At 44.0% G+C, this 16,237-nt stretch overlaps 2 protein-coding genes across 8 annotated transcripts in view; one reads left to right on the forward strand and one right to left on the reverse strand.

The window, feature by feature from the left end:
• Positions 1-16,237, forward strand: part of ALDH7A1 (aldehyde dehydrogenase 7 family member A1) — a 111,888-nt gene that overhangs the window by 83,464 nt on the left and 12,187 nt on the right. The gene's annotated exons all lie outside the window — the stretch shown is intronic.
• The window catches only part of GRAMD2B (GRAM domain containing 2B), a 105,361-nt gene continuing 97,727 nt past the window's right edge, over positions 8,604-16,237 (reverse strand). For all 3 annotated transcript variants that reach the window (XM_045794823.2, XM_087862345.1, XM_045794824.2), the window contains 5 exons: positions 16,079-16,201; positions 15,262-15,349; positions 14,292-14,396; positions 12,735-12,828; positions 8,604-9,829 (listed from right to left, as the gene is read on the reverse strand). In XM_045794823.2, the coding sequence (XP_045650779.2) occupies positions 9,788-9,829; positions 12,735-12,828; positions 14,292-14,396; positions 15,262-15,349; positions 16,079-16,201 (452 nt within the window). In that variant the 3' untranslated portion in view covers positions 8,604-9,787. The remainder of the gene's footprint in view (positions 9,830-12,734; positions 12,829-14,291; positions 14,397-15,261; positions 15,350-16,078; positions 16,202-16,237) is intronic.

Here is a 16,237-nt window from a genome sequence, read left to right on the forward strand (position 1 = left end):
TGCATTTGGCTCATAGAATTTTTAATTTCTGTCAGATTCGCTCTCATTTCTGTCCTTAGGGATTCTATATTCTCAGTAACCTTTTCGTTTATACTTTTTTCAATTCTACTCATCATTTTGACCATCGTTACTCTGAATTCCATTTCTGATAATTTGGTTACATCCATATCCATTATTTCTGTGGCAGAGGCCACAGTCTCACTGTCTTTTCTTTGCTGGGGGGGGCTTCTCCTTCTTGTCATTCTGATGAAGAGAGGTTGCGGGGTTTCCAGAGCCCAAATTATTGACTGGGTCCCAGGCCGTGCCCCTTGTTTTATAGGGATCTTAGGGATGTGGGCTTCTTCTTTAAAGATTTTATTTATTTATTTATTTATGTGGCAGCCAACCAGCGAGAGAGGGAACAGAAGCAGGGGAGTGGGAGAGGAAGAAGCAGGCTCCCAGCGGAGGAGCCCGATGAGGGACTCCTTTCCGGAACGCCGGGATCACGCCCTAAGCCGAAGGCAGGCGCTCAATGACGGCGCCACCCCGGCACCTCGGGTTGTGGGCTTCTTGATTTTTCAGCCTGCCTTCTGTGTTCTGGGGGAGGGGCCTGCCGCGCCGATACTCAGGCAGCCCTGTTTGGGTAGAGTCTCCGCGTCCCCTGCGAGGGAGGATGGGGATGGGCACTCTCTGAGCCGGTATTTCCAGGCTTTTGTTCTCTGGCGGCTTTCCCTGGCGGTTTGCTGTGCCTCTTCTGAGAGTCAGAGCAGCAGCGGCCAAATTTCAGCCTCTGTCACGGAACAGAGGGATTGCGGCCCGTTCTCTACTAATGTTCTGGCCACTTTAACTCTGTTACTGTTGGTGCTGCTCAACCCTGCAGCGTCCCGGGATGTGCGCCCCACACCCGGCGTCCCTGCACTCACTTCCAGGGCCGGTGCGTCTCTGTCCTTTGTGTTTCTAACGCCGCCAGCCGCCCCGTGCGCGCTCCCGGATCTCCCGGTCTCAGTCTGGATCCAGTGAGCGCGCCGGGATTCCGGGGTTCCGCGAGATGCCTGGTGGCGTGCGCACCCGGCTCACGGTCTCAGTCTGCTGTTTTGCGGGTGCCGTCCGCGAGCCCCGCCCGCTCTCCCGTGCAAGTGGCTACCGCTTCCCGGCGCCCGAACGCGGCGGCTCCCTCCCCTTTCCGTTTATCTTCCGATATCTGTGCACAGTTTCATGGCTCCCCGCTTCGTACCTCAATACTCAGCGCTGGAGATGTTCATTTGTAGAGATCCAGATGCGTCTTCCTGCGTCTCAGGCTGGTTCCGTGGTTGTTTAGGCTGGTCTGGTACCGATCCAGCTCGACTCGGAGGACCGGCTGAAAACGGTGTCTCCTACTCCTCCGCCATCTTAACTCCTCCCTATAATTCTCTTTTTATCTTCAATCTTTGACATTTTATTTTACTTTGAAGATTTATTTATTTATTTTAGAGAGAGAGTGGGGGAGGGGCAAAGGAAGAGGGAGAGAGAGTCTCGGGCAGATTCCCTGTGAGCGTGGAGCCTGATGCAGGGCTTGATCCCATGATCCCGAGATATTACCTAAGCTGAAATCAAGAGTTGGACACTTAACTGACTGAGTCACTCGGGAGCCCCTCTTTGACATTGTAATTATTGTATGTTGTGGTGTGGATGTCCTTGAGTTCAGCTTGTTCGGAACTCCTTGTGCGTCCTGAACCTGGATATCTGTTTACTTTCCCTGGTTAAGGATGTTTTTACCTGTTATTTTTTCAACTGCGTTTTCTGTCCCACCTTTCTGTCTCTTCTCGTGGATCTCTGTAACGCAAATGTTTGCTCCCAGATATCCAAGATATGAATGTTATTCGAGATATCCCATAACCTAATCATTTTAAAAAATTCTTTTTTCCTTTTGCTTTTCATCTGGGATGCTTGCATTACCCTGTCTTCCACTTGCTGATCTGTTCTTCTGTGTCCTCTAATCCACTGTTGATTCCCTCTAGTGTATTTTCATTTCAGTTGTTGTATTCTTCAGTTCTGACTGGTTCTTTGATGTATTTTCTGTTCGTTGCAGTTCTCACCGAGTTCATCCACTCTCCTCTCTAGTGAGGATCTTTATAACCATTATTTTGAACTCTTTATCATGTAGATTGGTTATCTTGTTTCATTTAGTTCTTTTTCTGAGGTTTTGCCTTGTTCTTTCATTTGGAGCACATTCCTCTCTCATTTTGTTTGAATTTCTTTGTTTCTCTGAATTACGTGGAACAACTACTTCTCCTAAACTTGAAGGAATGACCTCGTGTGTGGTCATCCCTGTGGAGACTGTGTGTGCCCACTAACTGTGGTTGGCTGGCTAGGGCTGTGACTGGTATGGACTGGGAGTCCTGGGACACTTTGTACTAGCACTGCCCTGGTGGGATGGCCAGAGCTGATGTGCACACGGGCTGGGGCAGTGCCAGGGCTCTCTGTGCAGAGGATACCTATCCAGGACAGCTAAAGTTGCAGTGGGTGCAGGCTGTGGGGTCCTCAGGCTCTCTGCTTTGAGGGTGCCCTGGAAGGACGGCTGAAGCTGAAGTGTGTGTGGGCTGAGTTAGTTCCAGGCTCTGTGCTGAGGGCATCCGGGAGGCCAGCTGAAGTTGAACTGGGTAAAAGCCAGGGTATTCTGGGGTGCTCCACGCCCCCTGAGAGTTGTTTGGAGCCAAAGTAGTGTGGGCCCAGAGTCTTCTGGGGTGCTTTGCACCTGTGTGACCTTGGTGAGATGGCTGGAGCTATAGTGAGCACCGACTACGGGTGTCCTGTTGTGTACCATGCCGAGGCTGGTGTGCATTAGGAGCCAGGCACCCAGTGGGGCAGCAGGCCGACTAGGGTGCCCATACTCTGCTCCTGTCCATTCCATCAGGGTGGAGAGGAACATAACTGTGGTTCTCACCAGCCCCTTTGACCTGCAGACAGTTCCAGCAGCTCCCCTGCTGTTTGGTAGGGTTGTAGGGCTGGGTCTTTTATGTTGCTCTTACAAACTGTGGCTCCCGCCTCAGTCCTCCAGTGTTGAATCTGCTCAAGGTCCCTCTCCACTATCCCTCCCCACTGCAGTTTGCATCATCAAGGGTGGCTTCCCTTTGTAACCATGTCCCCATCTCTCACCATTCTCTGTGTGGTTTCTCCATCTTTTGGTGAGTGGCAGCTGTTCAGTTAGCACTTAGTTCTTCAGGAGAAACTGATCTATAAATAGGTGCAGATTTGGTGTGTCCGTCGTGGAGGTGAGTTGAGGGTGTTCTTACACTGCCTTCTTGGATTGGAACTCCCAAGATTTAATTTTTTTTATGGACTAATACACATATTCAATGGAATAATAGATATTTAATGTCATATAATAATGTTTCATTGTACATATACACCGCATTTCTTTATCCATTCATCCTTCAGTATACACTTAGGTTGTTTCCATATCTTGGCTGTTGTAAATAATGCGGCAGTGTCCCATTAACATGGGAGTGCATATATGTTTTTTGAATTAGTGTTTTTGGGTTTTATTGGATAAATATACAGCAGTGGAGTTACTGGATCCTATGGGAGCTCTCTTTTTAATTTTTTGAGGAACCTTCATGGGTTTTCTACAGTGGTGGCACCAGTTTACATTGTTACCACCAGTGTAGGAGGGCTGCCTCTTCTCTGTGCCCTAGCCAGCTTTTACTATTTCTTGTCCTTTTGATAATGGCCATTCTAACAGGTGGAGGTGATATCTGATTGTGGTATTGATTTGCATTTCCCTGATGATGAGTGATATTGAGAATCTTTTCACATACCTGTTGGTTATCTGTATCTTTGTAAACATGTCTGTTCAGTTCTTTGCCCATCTTTTAATCACATTGTTTGTATGCTCTTCAGTTTGTGTGAGTTTATATATTTTGGATATTAATCCCTTCTCAGACACATGATTAGCAAATATTTTCTCTTATTCAGTAGGTTGCCTTTTCATTTTGTTGATGGTTCCCTTTGCTGTGTAGACGCTTTTTAGTTTGATGGAGTCCACTTGTTTATTTTGTCTTTTATGGTATTTGTATTTGATGTCAGATCCTAAAAATCATTGCCAAGACCAGTGTCAGGGAGCACACCACCTATGTTTTCCTCTGGAAATTTTATGGTTTCAGGTCCTACATTCAAGTCTTTAATCCATTTTGAGTTGATTTTTGTGTACAGTGTAAAATAGAGGTCCATTTCCATTCTCTTGTCTGTGGCTCTCCTGTTTTTCCAACACCATTTATTGAAAACACTGTGCTTTTTTCATGATAAATTTTTGGCTCCTTTGTCGTATATTAGTTGACCATATATGTGTGGGTTTATTTTGGGGCTCTCTATACTTTTCCATTCATCTATATGTCTCTTTTGTTTTAACAGATTTTTTTTTTTAAAGATTTTTATTTATTTATTTGACAGAGATAGAGACAGCCAGCGAGAGAGGGAACACAAGCAGGGGGAGTGGGAGAGGAAGAAGCAGGCTCATAGCAGAGGAGCCTGATGTGGGGCTCGATCCCATAATGCCGGGATCGCGCCCTGAGCCAAAGGCAGACGCTTAACCGCTGTGCCACCCAGGCGCCCCTATATGTCTCTTTTTATTCTGATACCATACTGTGTTGATTACTATAGTTTCATAATATGGTTTGAAATCAGGGAGCATGATGCTTCCATCTTTGTTTTTTCTCAGGACGCTTTGTTTGGCTATTTGGTTTTTTTGTGATTCCATGCAAATGTTAGGACTGTTCTGTTTCTGTGAAAAATGGCATTGGAATTTTGATGGGGATTGCATTGTATCTGTAGATTGCTTTGGTAAAGCTTAGCATATGGAAAAAACAAAGGATGGTAGAAACTCGTGGTAAAAGATGCTTCATTTAATGTCTTTAATTTTTTGGTTTAGTCAAGAACTGGTAATATTATCATTATTAGTAGGGATAGGCTTAAAAGAGGCACATAAAAAGAATATTGTACCACTGGTCTCCTTTGTGAGATCAGGTTATGGACCCCAAGTGACAGTATAATTATTACCAGTGTGTAGGATTTGGACTTAAGAAAATGCTGGAGGGGCTGGCTCAGTCGGTGGAGCATGCGACGCTTGATCTTAGGGTTGTGAGTTCAAGCCCTGTGTTTGGTGTATTTTTACTTAAAAACAAAATCTTAGAAAAAAATGCTTGAGAGCAAAATTGTCTGGGCTGTCTATAACATGTTAGTGTCCATGACCTTTAGATCACCAGAAACAGATAAACAAGGAGAGCATCACCTGAATTTCACTATTGGGATACACAAAACAAAACCACCTAAGAGAAAATTCGCATTTAAGTTGGAAAATTTTCAGTCTGACACCATGAATTCATGAATTAGGATGAGTTGTGGAAGACAAAAAAAAATGTGCCTGGCTGGCTTAGTCGAAGGGGCATGAGACTCTGGATCTCAGGGTTGTGAGTCTGAGCCTCACCTTGGGTGTAGATTACTTAAAAATAAAATCTTAAAGAAAAAAATGTGTCTGGGACAGTTCCAAAGAATTGCATAAATGAATACCTGGGAAATGCTGTGGAGTGTTGTAGAGTCTGTGTAGAAAGTGTCTTAAATAGTCACAGAGCTTGAGAGGTGAATAATAATAGCATTTTCAGTTTATGTGAGGCTGCTGATTTCCATTCATCCAAATAGTATATATTTCATCATAGATGAAAATATTAGGGTGCACAGAAATAGAATTATAACCATTTAATCTCTTTTTAAGTTTTGGTTTTTGTTTTTGTTTTTTCTGATTCTAGAAAGGTAATGCTAAGGTTTTAAGGGGCAAGGTATCTGGTGGACATTTGCTGTTATTTTGATCACTCAACATTTGAAACCCTTATCTACTTTAGAATTCCCTAGTGTTTTTTCTTTTTTTAAAAGATTTTATTTATTTGACAGAGAGAGACAGCCAGCGAGAGAGGGAACACAAGCAGGGGGAGTGGGAGAGGAAGAAGCAGGCTCCCAGCGGAGGAGCCTGATGTGGGGCTCGATCCCAGAACGCCGGGATCACGCCCTGAGCCAAAGGCAGACGCTTAACGACTGAGCCACCCAGGCGCCCCTCCCTAGTGTTTTAATCTGGTGGTAGAGGCTGAAAAATCCCAAGATGCTTGCTTTCCCATGCTTCTTTGGAGTTAACATGCAGACACATGACCTGGGCATCGTCGTTCAGATCCATCTGTACCAGATTTAGACTTAGGAGCTACTAACGAAAAACAAAACCAAAAAGCAAAACAAAACAAAATAATAAGTAACAGCATACCCAGAGCAAAAAGAGTCACTAAATTTAGAAATGATGGTGTGTTTTCTCTCTCTTTGGAAAACACCATAGTGGATGTTGGAAAAACCACTAAAGTCGCTCCTGGTCCAGAACTCGTGGCAGTGTTATTGGACAGGGTGGGCACAATTGTAAGATCTCATTCCCTGCGGAGAGCCGCTTAATGTTTTTCATCAACTTCTCTGATTAAAAAAAAGTAGTAAGTGCTCATTGTACCAAATTTAGAGAATACAGAAAATGTGTGTGTGTGCTTTGTATGTACATATATGTGTGTATACACATATATGTAGGAATTTCTTCATAAAATTGGGATCATATATAGTTTCGTGCCTCCCTTTTTAATGGTATTTTTAATGCCATTCTTCAGCAATACAGTTCTAAATAGTTATATCATTTAATTGTTCTGCTATTGAATATTTAGAATCTCTAAAATTTTGTTGTCATGTCTTTAAAGAATATTCTTGCATATAAATCTTAGATTAGATTTCTGCTTATTGCTTCAGGATAAATTCCTAGAGAGCAGATAACTGATTCCTGAAATTCAAGCCTTTTATTTTATTTCTTTGGTAAGTGTATTCTAATCCTCCTCGCCTATGTCACCCATCCCCCACCCCCCCACCTCCCCTCTGGTAACCATCAGTTTGTTCTCTAGAGTTAACAGGCTTTTTTTTTTTTTTAGATTATTTATTTATTTGACAGAGAGGGAGACAGCCAGCAAGAGAGGGAACACAAGCAGGGAGAGTGGGAGAGGAAGAAGCAGGGTCCCAGCGGAGTAGGGAGCCCGATGCGGGGCTCGATCCCAGGACCCTGGGATCATGCCCTGAGCCGAAGGCAGACGCTTAACACTGAGCCACCCAGGCACCCCTAGAGTTAAGAGTCTTTTTCTTGGTTTGTCTGTTTTTTTCCCCTTTGTTCTTTTATTTCTTAAATTCCATATATGAGTGAAGTCATATGGTTTTATCTTTCTCTGACTTATTTTGCTTAGCATAATACCCTCTAGCTCCGTCCATGTCATAGCAAATAGCAAGATTTCATTCTTCTTTATGGCTGAAAAATATTCCATTGTTATGTATACACACAATTATATATGTATTTATATATTTTATATATTTATATATTTTATTAACTATATATTATATTAATATTAAATATATATCATTAAATATTACATATTATAATATATAAAAATAATATAATATATATATAAATATAATCACTTCTTCATCTTTCAGTGGACACTTGGGCTGCTGCCATAATTTGGCTATTGTAAATAATGCTGCTACAAATAGGGGTGCATGTATCCCTTTGATTTAGTGTTTTGTATCCTTTGGGTAAATATGCAGTAGCGCGATTCCTGAATCACAGGGTAGTTGTATTTTTAACTTTTTGAGGAACCTCCATACTGTTCTCTAGAGGGGCTGTACCAGTTTGCATTCCCACCAACAGTGCAGAAGCATTCTTTTTTCTACACATCCTCATCAACACTTGTTAATTCTTGTGTTTTTGATTTTAGCCATTCTGACATGTGTGAGGTGATAGCTCATTTTCGTTTTATTTGCATTTTCCTGATAATGAGTGATGTTGAGCATCTTTTCATGTGTCTCTTGGCCATCTGAATGTCTTCTTTGGAGACACTTCTGCTCATGTCTTCCCATTTAAATGGATTATTTGTTTTTTGGGGGTGTAAGTTCTTTATATCTTTTTAGATACTAGCTCTTTATTGAATGTGTCATTCGCAAATATCTTCTATTTTGAAGGTTGTCTTTTAGGTTTGTTTCCTTTGCTGTGAAATTTGAACCTTTTAAAGCTTTTCGTGTTCTAAAATTTGTCTGTATAGGCGGCTTACCCATTCTTGAATCCCTAATGGGTTTGGACTGTACTGACATAGAGCTTTTATGAAACTGGAATGTCAGACCCAAGAACAGTTCTAAACATAACGAATTTGGCCCTTGTTATGAGAGTGTACTCCTTGCGTGACACTGCTGTGTGCTAGAGACATCACCACATTTGAGCCTCCCAATGACACTTTATGCTGGTACTTTCAGTCCCGTAAATAAAATGGGAGAAAATGCCCCCAAATTTTCAGGTCACACAACTCATAAAATGTGGGCCCAGGAATAAAGCATCATTTTTCTGATTTCAAAGTTCATTTTTTCCCCCTTGTATCAGTGCAACCCCAGAATCTAAATCATTTTTGAGTTTTGAAATGAGTCCTCAGGAGGAAAGAAATACGGGTGAGTTGGAAGTAGAAGAGAGGAGGTGAGCAGCAGTTAAAAAGGCCATGTTGTCTTAGTTGAAAGAGTCTACAAACTGACAAAACACAGTGTTAGCAGGGCGTTGTAACCAATGAGTATTTATTAAAAGCCAGGGGGGTGCACCAGGCACAGCTCTGGTCCAGTAGGCTGACAAATACAAATGATGTAACCAGTTCATTTATTAGCTTATCTGATTAAACAAAATACATTTCATAGAAATGATTATAAAATGCATTGCCAGTAGAAACAGAATATCATTTATATTACAGATCTTATGGTACCTAAATAATTATTAATAAAAACCAGCCAACCCATATGGTAAATAGAAGTTAGGAAACCACCAGTTACTTCTTTTAGTCAGCAAAAGAGGGAAGCATGCATTGGCCACGCCAAGGGGTCTCACCATTCCACAGAGGCATCCTGTTTCAAAACTAACACAGTCCACGTATAAACTTAAAAAATCGGTGTTTTCCATCCAGTATCAAATCATACTGTACTTTTTGGTTTAAAGATTAGTTTTGATTTCAGAGTAAGTTTAATTTAGTACTTCAGTTGCATGTGGTTATAGATTCTCGATCTGGGGTGGCTGACGCTCAGTCCAATTAAGTGTTAGTCACAGGAACAAAACAGAACATAAACAGGATGTTTTTAATCTGCTTTGTGATTTTCTTGCCCGTACTGAATTGAGGAGATACACAGGGTGATTTAAAGCAGAACAGAACAGCAGAAGGGCGGAAAAGAAAAAATGCTGGTGTTGTTTGAGGCAAGTCTGTTTTTGGAGAGTCAGGGCTAATTCTTGAAAGGACCGTATCAAGTTTTTGGCACAGGATCTCTCCCTTACTTCGAAGGTTGGTTCAGAGGGGTGTAAAGGAGAGAAAAGGAGCACGGAAAGGACTAAAAAGGCACAGAGTGGAGTGTGTTTGCTGACACAGTCATGAGAACTGTGGAACCACAATCATCTGAGAGAGAGTGTCTACCAGGCTCTTCCTGAGACCTCCAGAGATGGGTCTGTTTTGTTCAGGCAGCAGCACTGAAAACTTCCTCAGAGAGACAGGGTCAATGTTTATTGCACAGGAACCGGAATTACTCCCCCTCCCCCCTTCCTGAGCTGGAGACCTCCACGTGCAAACATGGCGGGGGATGCCTGGCTGCTCGCTCCTCTGGCCAGCAGGGAGCGCCCCACCAGAACGCCTAGGGGAGCACCTTCTTCGAAGGGAAGCGCGAGGTATCATGTTGGCCTGAACTCTCCCATCTGTCAGTCACCATTCTCAAGCAGCTTCTGTAGGTTGTTCTGTATCTGGAAATAATGAAAGAGAAGTTCCTGTTATTAAAGAGAAGGGAGTCTATCAAGGGTCTGTTTGCCATGACCTGTATAATGTTTGAGATTAATCTGTTCTACCTTGAATAAGAAGCGACCCCCAGGGTTCAGTTTAGATCAGGCAAATGCTGCTTAATGGAATCGAACTCTGTTGATAATCCACTTTGAAAAAAAAAAAAAGGCTAAAAAGGAAAGAGTGGCACAAAGATGAAAACATCTGGAGAGACAAGAGAAATCAGATGGAAGGAAAAGAACAAAAGCTTGGCAGCACCAAGTGTGACCTAAATGCAGATAACGGGAAACCGATCCTTACAAAGCCTGTGTGTCATGTGGTGTCTGATTCAATCCATCAGTGTTTAACACTCCTGCTAGATACTGCCCATTTCCCAGAAGACCGAGTTTCACAGGCCCAGGGTCCAGGACGTATCTTTGGATCTCAAGACAACAGTACAGTGTTGGGCATTAGATGTGCTCAGTAGATGTTTGTTAAGTGAACTTCCAAGAATTCTGAGCAAGAATTCTCAAAAAACAATCCTGTGAACCCCATGGAACAAAAGAAAGATTATATCTATATTTATATCTATATTTTTTTTTTTTGGAGAGGGTATGAGCATGAGTTGGGGGAGGGGCAGAGGGAGAGAGAGAATCTCAAGCAGACTCCCCACTGAGCACGGAGCCCCATGCAGGGCTCGATCTCACAACCTGAGCTGAAACCAAGAGTCGGACATTCAACAGACTGAGCCACCCAGGCGCCCCAGCTAATAAATAGATATTTTTGTAGAACAGTGTGTGGTGTCCCGCAGGCACACAGGGTCGGAGAAGAGGAAAAGGATCTAATGTGTTTGTGCCGGGAGCTTCATGTGTGCTGCCCTTCACCACACTCCACTGCCACGCAGAGAAGGTTCCACATGTGGAACTGGGAGGTCATGAAACCAGAGCAGCCACACAGCCACGAAGGTCTCGCTTCTGCTTCTCTGCTCCACCACAAATGCCATTTGCGGTGCTCAGAAAATAAGCATTTACCTTCACGACCCGTAAAAGCATTGCTTTCATCCCCACCTTGTTCCTCCGTCCTCTCTTTCCTGCCTATCCCACAGGACCAAAGATGAGCAGCAAAGCAGGCGTGGGAAGGAAGAAAAAGAGATCACACAAAGGACTGATGACCAAAACATCGGAAAGACACCTTCAAAGACAGACACCCAAAAGTAAAAGCCGGGGGGGGGGCAGGGCAGCTGCTGCTGCACCCCGAGGCTGTGCTGCACGGCCCCAGACGGCCTCTGCGACGCGGGGCAGACCCAGCAGACGGTACAGGGCTGTTCACGCAGAGTGCCTGGGGCAGTGTGTGCAACTTCCAACATTTTAGAACTTTCAACATAGGCATTGGGGCCCTAACTCCACGTTTTACTGCTGCTGCTTCGGGGCCGAGGCTGCTGCTGGTACTGCAGGCCTCCTAGCTGAGGAGCTGGGCTCTGGAATGCACAGGACGGGGGCAGCGGTCTGCCTGCCGTGGACAGGCTCTGTCCCTCACTACAGCGTGCGGTGCCCTAGCCGGGCCTGGCGCAAGAACAGGAAGAAATGCAAAAGGGGACGGGCAGGAATCTGGGTGCTTCTGGCCCAAAGAATGCCACTGTGTGCCAGTGTGAGCAACACAGACAACGACCACTGTCCCATTCTCTAGGCCCGCATGCAAGCCAAACGTTGGTAAGCATTTCATGACACATCAAGAAATTCTCTTCAAGTCTGAGCAACGAACATTTTAGAAAAGAAAACATTTCTGGTGGCTACCCCCGACCTTCTCTAGGATGATTCTCGGTTACGAAGAGAAAAAGTTTCCAAGTGTGTCCACAGATTCAACAGGAATTCTAGGTCATCCTTTGGTTTAGAACTGAAGTTTGGAAACTCCTTGGCTCTCAGTACTTGAGCAGCTGAACGCGAACTATCATTTAGTCCAGCAAAACCAACCTCATTTGGTTCATTTGTATTTCACGTTTCTTACCAAGTAAGCACGATTGCACTGGTAGGGAGAGAGCCATCGAATGCTGGGCATTCGTGGTAACGGCCTGAACTGAACCCTGCATTTGAAACCTTTCCTGAAGGTTTAGGGCCAAAACAGACCACCAGATGGAAAAGATTGACATACGGGAAGGAGAAGTGAAGAAATGTTAAATCAGGTTTGATTCTGGGCCGTTTCTCCTGTGCCCATTTTCCTGTCCGCCCTCCTCCTGGCTTCAGAGAATGACACAGGCTTCGGGACAGATTTGCTCGAAAATGGCCCTACTGTTAGATGCTCTGAAGAGGGTAAAGGTACATCAGTGGCTTTACTGGCAAAGCCTCAGGTTGGACTGTGAGGAGCCGCGAACACAACTCCGGAATCAGAGCTGGTTCAGATTCCAGATCTGCTAGCTTGCTCTGCATGTCTCGAGTGAGTTACTTGGAAACTTGGACTCTTCCTCTGTCAGACAGAAAAGTGACATCCATCTGGCAGGGTTCTAACAGAATGAACACAGTATTTCACGTATGGCAACGTATCAGCCTGGGTGGAGTCGGCCACACTCTGTGGTGAGGACCCTCCCTGCTGTGTCCGTCCGCTGAGCCCTGTGTCAGCGGTCACTGGTCGCCAGGCCCTTGTGGTAGAGAGAAATACTTCTAACTAAGGAGGAAAAGCCAAAGACACACCCACAAGGAGAATGAGATTGAAACCTATTTCCTGGTGGAACCAAAAAAAAAAAAAATACTCTTTCCCATTTACTGTGACATCCCCTGGCTGGGTTTGGTCATGGAGGCTGCTTGCTATACCGCAAAGGTGTTTGCGTGCGTAACCGCTGCTCTCGGGCCATCAACAGGCACTACAGTTCCTGCCCCAACCCAGGAATAAATGAGTCACCTTTTCTAATTTCATTATGTTAGCCGTCAGCTCTTGGCAGAGGACCTCCACGTTTAACTGTACTTGTGACCCCAGGCCGGATGGTGCTGTCTGTCTGTAAGAACAAAGAGAAAAATGATTGTGGGCAGGAATGGCAAAGGAAGTGGAATGCATGCATTTTAAATTTATTTGAACAGAAACCTTGGTGAGTCGAGCGTGAGCATTTCACTTGTTAACGTTGGAAAGGCCCTGTGGTAATGCCACCGCTCCCGACTGGACAGTGAGGACTGTATCTTAAAAACTCAGCTGGACGTCTCTTAAGCTCTTTTTGTGGAAGTGGCCGTGTTGTGCCTTGGCTTCCAAACAAACAAAAATCAGGCAATTCCGCTCAAGCACATGGCTGCTTAGACCTCTTGTTCACCTCAGATCCTCGCTGTCCCCACCAGAGCAGAAATAGGCAAGACTTATTGCTCTTCTCAGTCGCAGACTTATTTTTTTATGGGAGGAGGGACCGTTTACACAGGAAGTTTCAGAATGTGTAGGAACGTCTTTAGTCAAACTGCTGCTGACATGTGAGACTTTTGTAGTTTTTTTTTTTTTTTTTTTTTTTGAGACTTGCCATGCCCAGGTATCTGCCCTTGTCTTCTAATCTAACGGAGGTGATCATTATTTACTCTTTGAACTCTTTACGGCCTGGGCTCTTCCCCGGAGCCCCCCGGGGTCCTATACCAGCTGAAACCGTAGGAAATTGAGTCTCTAGCACGTGGTACAAACTCTGTAAACGAGTATCTCTACTTTTAGAACTTGGCTTAGGCACCTGGCTGGCTCAGTTAGAAGAGAATGTAGACTTTTGACCTCAGGGTCGTGAGTTTGAGCCCCGCCTTGGGTGCAGAGATTACTTAAATAAACAAAACAAAACACAACAAAAACCTAACGGCTTTAAAAAAAAGAACTTGGGTTAAAAGTTTGCTTTCTAACATGGAGTAATTTATTTTACTTTTTAGGTAATGGATCAAAATCCTTATGTATATGGATTTGAAGAAAAGAGCTCTCTGTCTGAATAGGTTTAATTAGGTCAGGCATGTTAAAAACGACTGTGGTGGAAAATCTTCACAGATGCATTCAGCTAATTACTAGCCACAGAGACCTTAAAAGCGGTCAAGAGTTTCATCAATATATGCGTTAATATAAAGAGATAATACATGATAAATGAGCTGAGTTACTTCAACTGCTTCTTTTCTATTAATGTCATCACCCACTGCTGTTTTACTAAGATAAACTGGTATATTTTAATAAATGGGCCAAGGTCACAACTGAGTCTTAGGCTACCAGAACAAGATAATGTAAAATCAGGCTTGTTTCTTGATAAACTGGCAACACTCTAGCAAGAACGGTTCAGAGTCACAGCCTTCATTTCTAGGACCCTCCCACCTACCCCTTTACTTCCCACAGATACGCTTCACAAAATGTCTCACGCAGAACGTAACCTCAATTCACGTTTGCTAAAAAGGGTGGTCCGCGCCCGGTATTAGACTAGTCTCCGTAGCAAGATGACGGCAGGGCAGGGAATCGTCTTACTCATGATGATGCGTGTCCACGACGGAGGTCAGTGACCCCAGCCTCTCTTCCAGAGTGTTAATTCTGTGTCTCATGTAGAAGGTCGAGATGATTAGCGCACAGACACTGGAAAGGGATCAAAGAGAAATTCTCAGTAAGCCCGTGAACTGACATTCATGAAACCATCAACGTAGAGCCAGTGTTGTACCTTTAAGGGAAGATCCTCTCCAAAATTAACTTGCCAAAGGGACTTGAAAAAGGTCTTTTTTCAACAGGTGGATGGCTTGTGACAAAACTTGAGAGACAGAACGGGATTTAAAATTTCTGGCCGAGGTTCCTCGGTTTACAAACAATGGCCATTCTACTAGGGTCTCCTCAAGGCCATGCCCAAGGTGGATTACCAGGCCTGTGCTCCTTCCCCCGTGTGGTGCTGTGTCCCCTCCTAGAGGGCCTGGCTAGTGAGGCCCCAGTCTTTTTCTCTGGTGACTCACAAGTTCCCTTCTTTATCTGGAAACAAAACTGGGCACATCCTCCATGGTAGTAAGGAGCAGCCTAGAACTGGGTCAGCCGTTTTTTCAGAAAAACAACTGGTTAAAGGCTGGAAACTAAGGGGGAATGTCTTAAAGTTGTTTTGGCCTCTGTCCAGAGGACATGGGATAGATGAGAAAATAAATAGTGAGGCCAAAGGTGCTTCATCATTCACAGAACAGTTTTCTTACTAATGGTATCCACTCAGAATTTAGTCCTGCTGGAATTGGCCCATTTTGGTCTTCCTTCCTCCCTTCTATTTATTTAAATAAGGGGATGAACAGGAAAATGTGACCTAAGCCTAAGGAAAAAAAAATGTGGAATAGGAGACAAAAATTGTCAAAGGAAAGATGTGGGTCACATGAGAGACAACTGAGATTTACAATGATGGTTGGAATCATCAGATTATTCTTTTAGAGAACTGAATGATTTTCTTAAGTCACTCAGCAATTCATCTACTTACACGACTGCGTAAAATATAAGAATATGGTGGAGAGTTGTACATGTCTGAGACTTGACTTTGTGTAAGACTCCAGTGGTTTCTGACTGACCTGTTGTGGGGGGAAAAACAGTTTTAAAACTACAACACACTCCTTCCATCCAGCAAAGTCCCTACGGGGAAGAGGTACTTGAAAAAGGTCATTATTCCCAGATAATAGACATTGAAGAAAACATTGACTGAAGCCTTCCAGGTGTCTGTCCTTGCTCTCTTACCAGTATAATTGGTAAACAGCTATTAGAATACTTACTAAATAAGCAACAATTTAAAAATTTGAATTTTATCACCAATTTGTGAATAACAATCTCAAAATATTAAAAACATTGAAGGGACCTCCAGGAAGGCTGTGCACCTTTGTATCCCTCACAATAAAGCACAGAACTGGCTATTGTTTGGTGAATGAATACATGAATTAATATGCACAGAACAAAGACCTACAGTGGGAAGGGAGGGGAGGGAATATGAAGGCGGTCATAAAGTGAAATATGAGGGCCTTTATTTTTTATTGAAGATTTTACTTATTTATTGTGAGAGAGAGAGCGCAAGTAGAGGGAGGGGCAGAGGGAGAAGGAGAGAGAGAATCCTAAGCAGACTGAATGCTGAGTACGGACCCTGATGCGTGGATCGATCCCAGGACCCTGAGATCATGACCTGGGCCAAAACCAAGAGTGGGATGCTTAACTGACTGAGCCACCCAGGTGGCCCTGAAATACGAGCACCCTTTACAAGTTACAAGCAGATCTGCCACCATCCCCTTTACCCAAGACATTCTGTTCCTTACCATGTACAGGGAGACTCTTGGCTTTTCCTTCAGGCACTCTGTTCACATGGGCATCCGCCCGAGTTGGTTTTGTTTCTCCCTTGGAGACGTTCAGAACTGTCTGGGATTCGGTCACATGGAAATCTATCAAGCCAAAATGGGGCACGCTAAGTTTTCTTC

The sequence above is a fragment of the Ursus americanus genome, chromosome 5 (assembly GCF_024610735.1).
Source record: "Ursus americanus isolate L20-20 chromosome 5, mUrsAme1.1.p, whole genome shotgun sequence".
Classification (NCBI taxonomy): Eukaryota; Metazoa; Chordata; class Mammalia; order Carnivora; family Ursidae; genus Ursus; species Ursus americanus.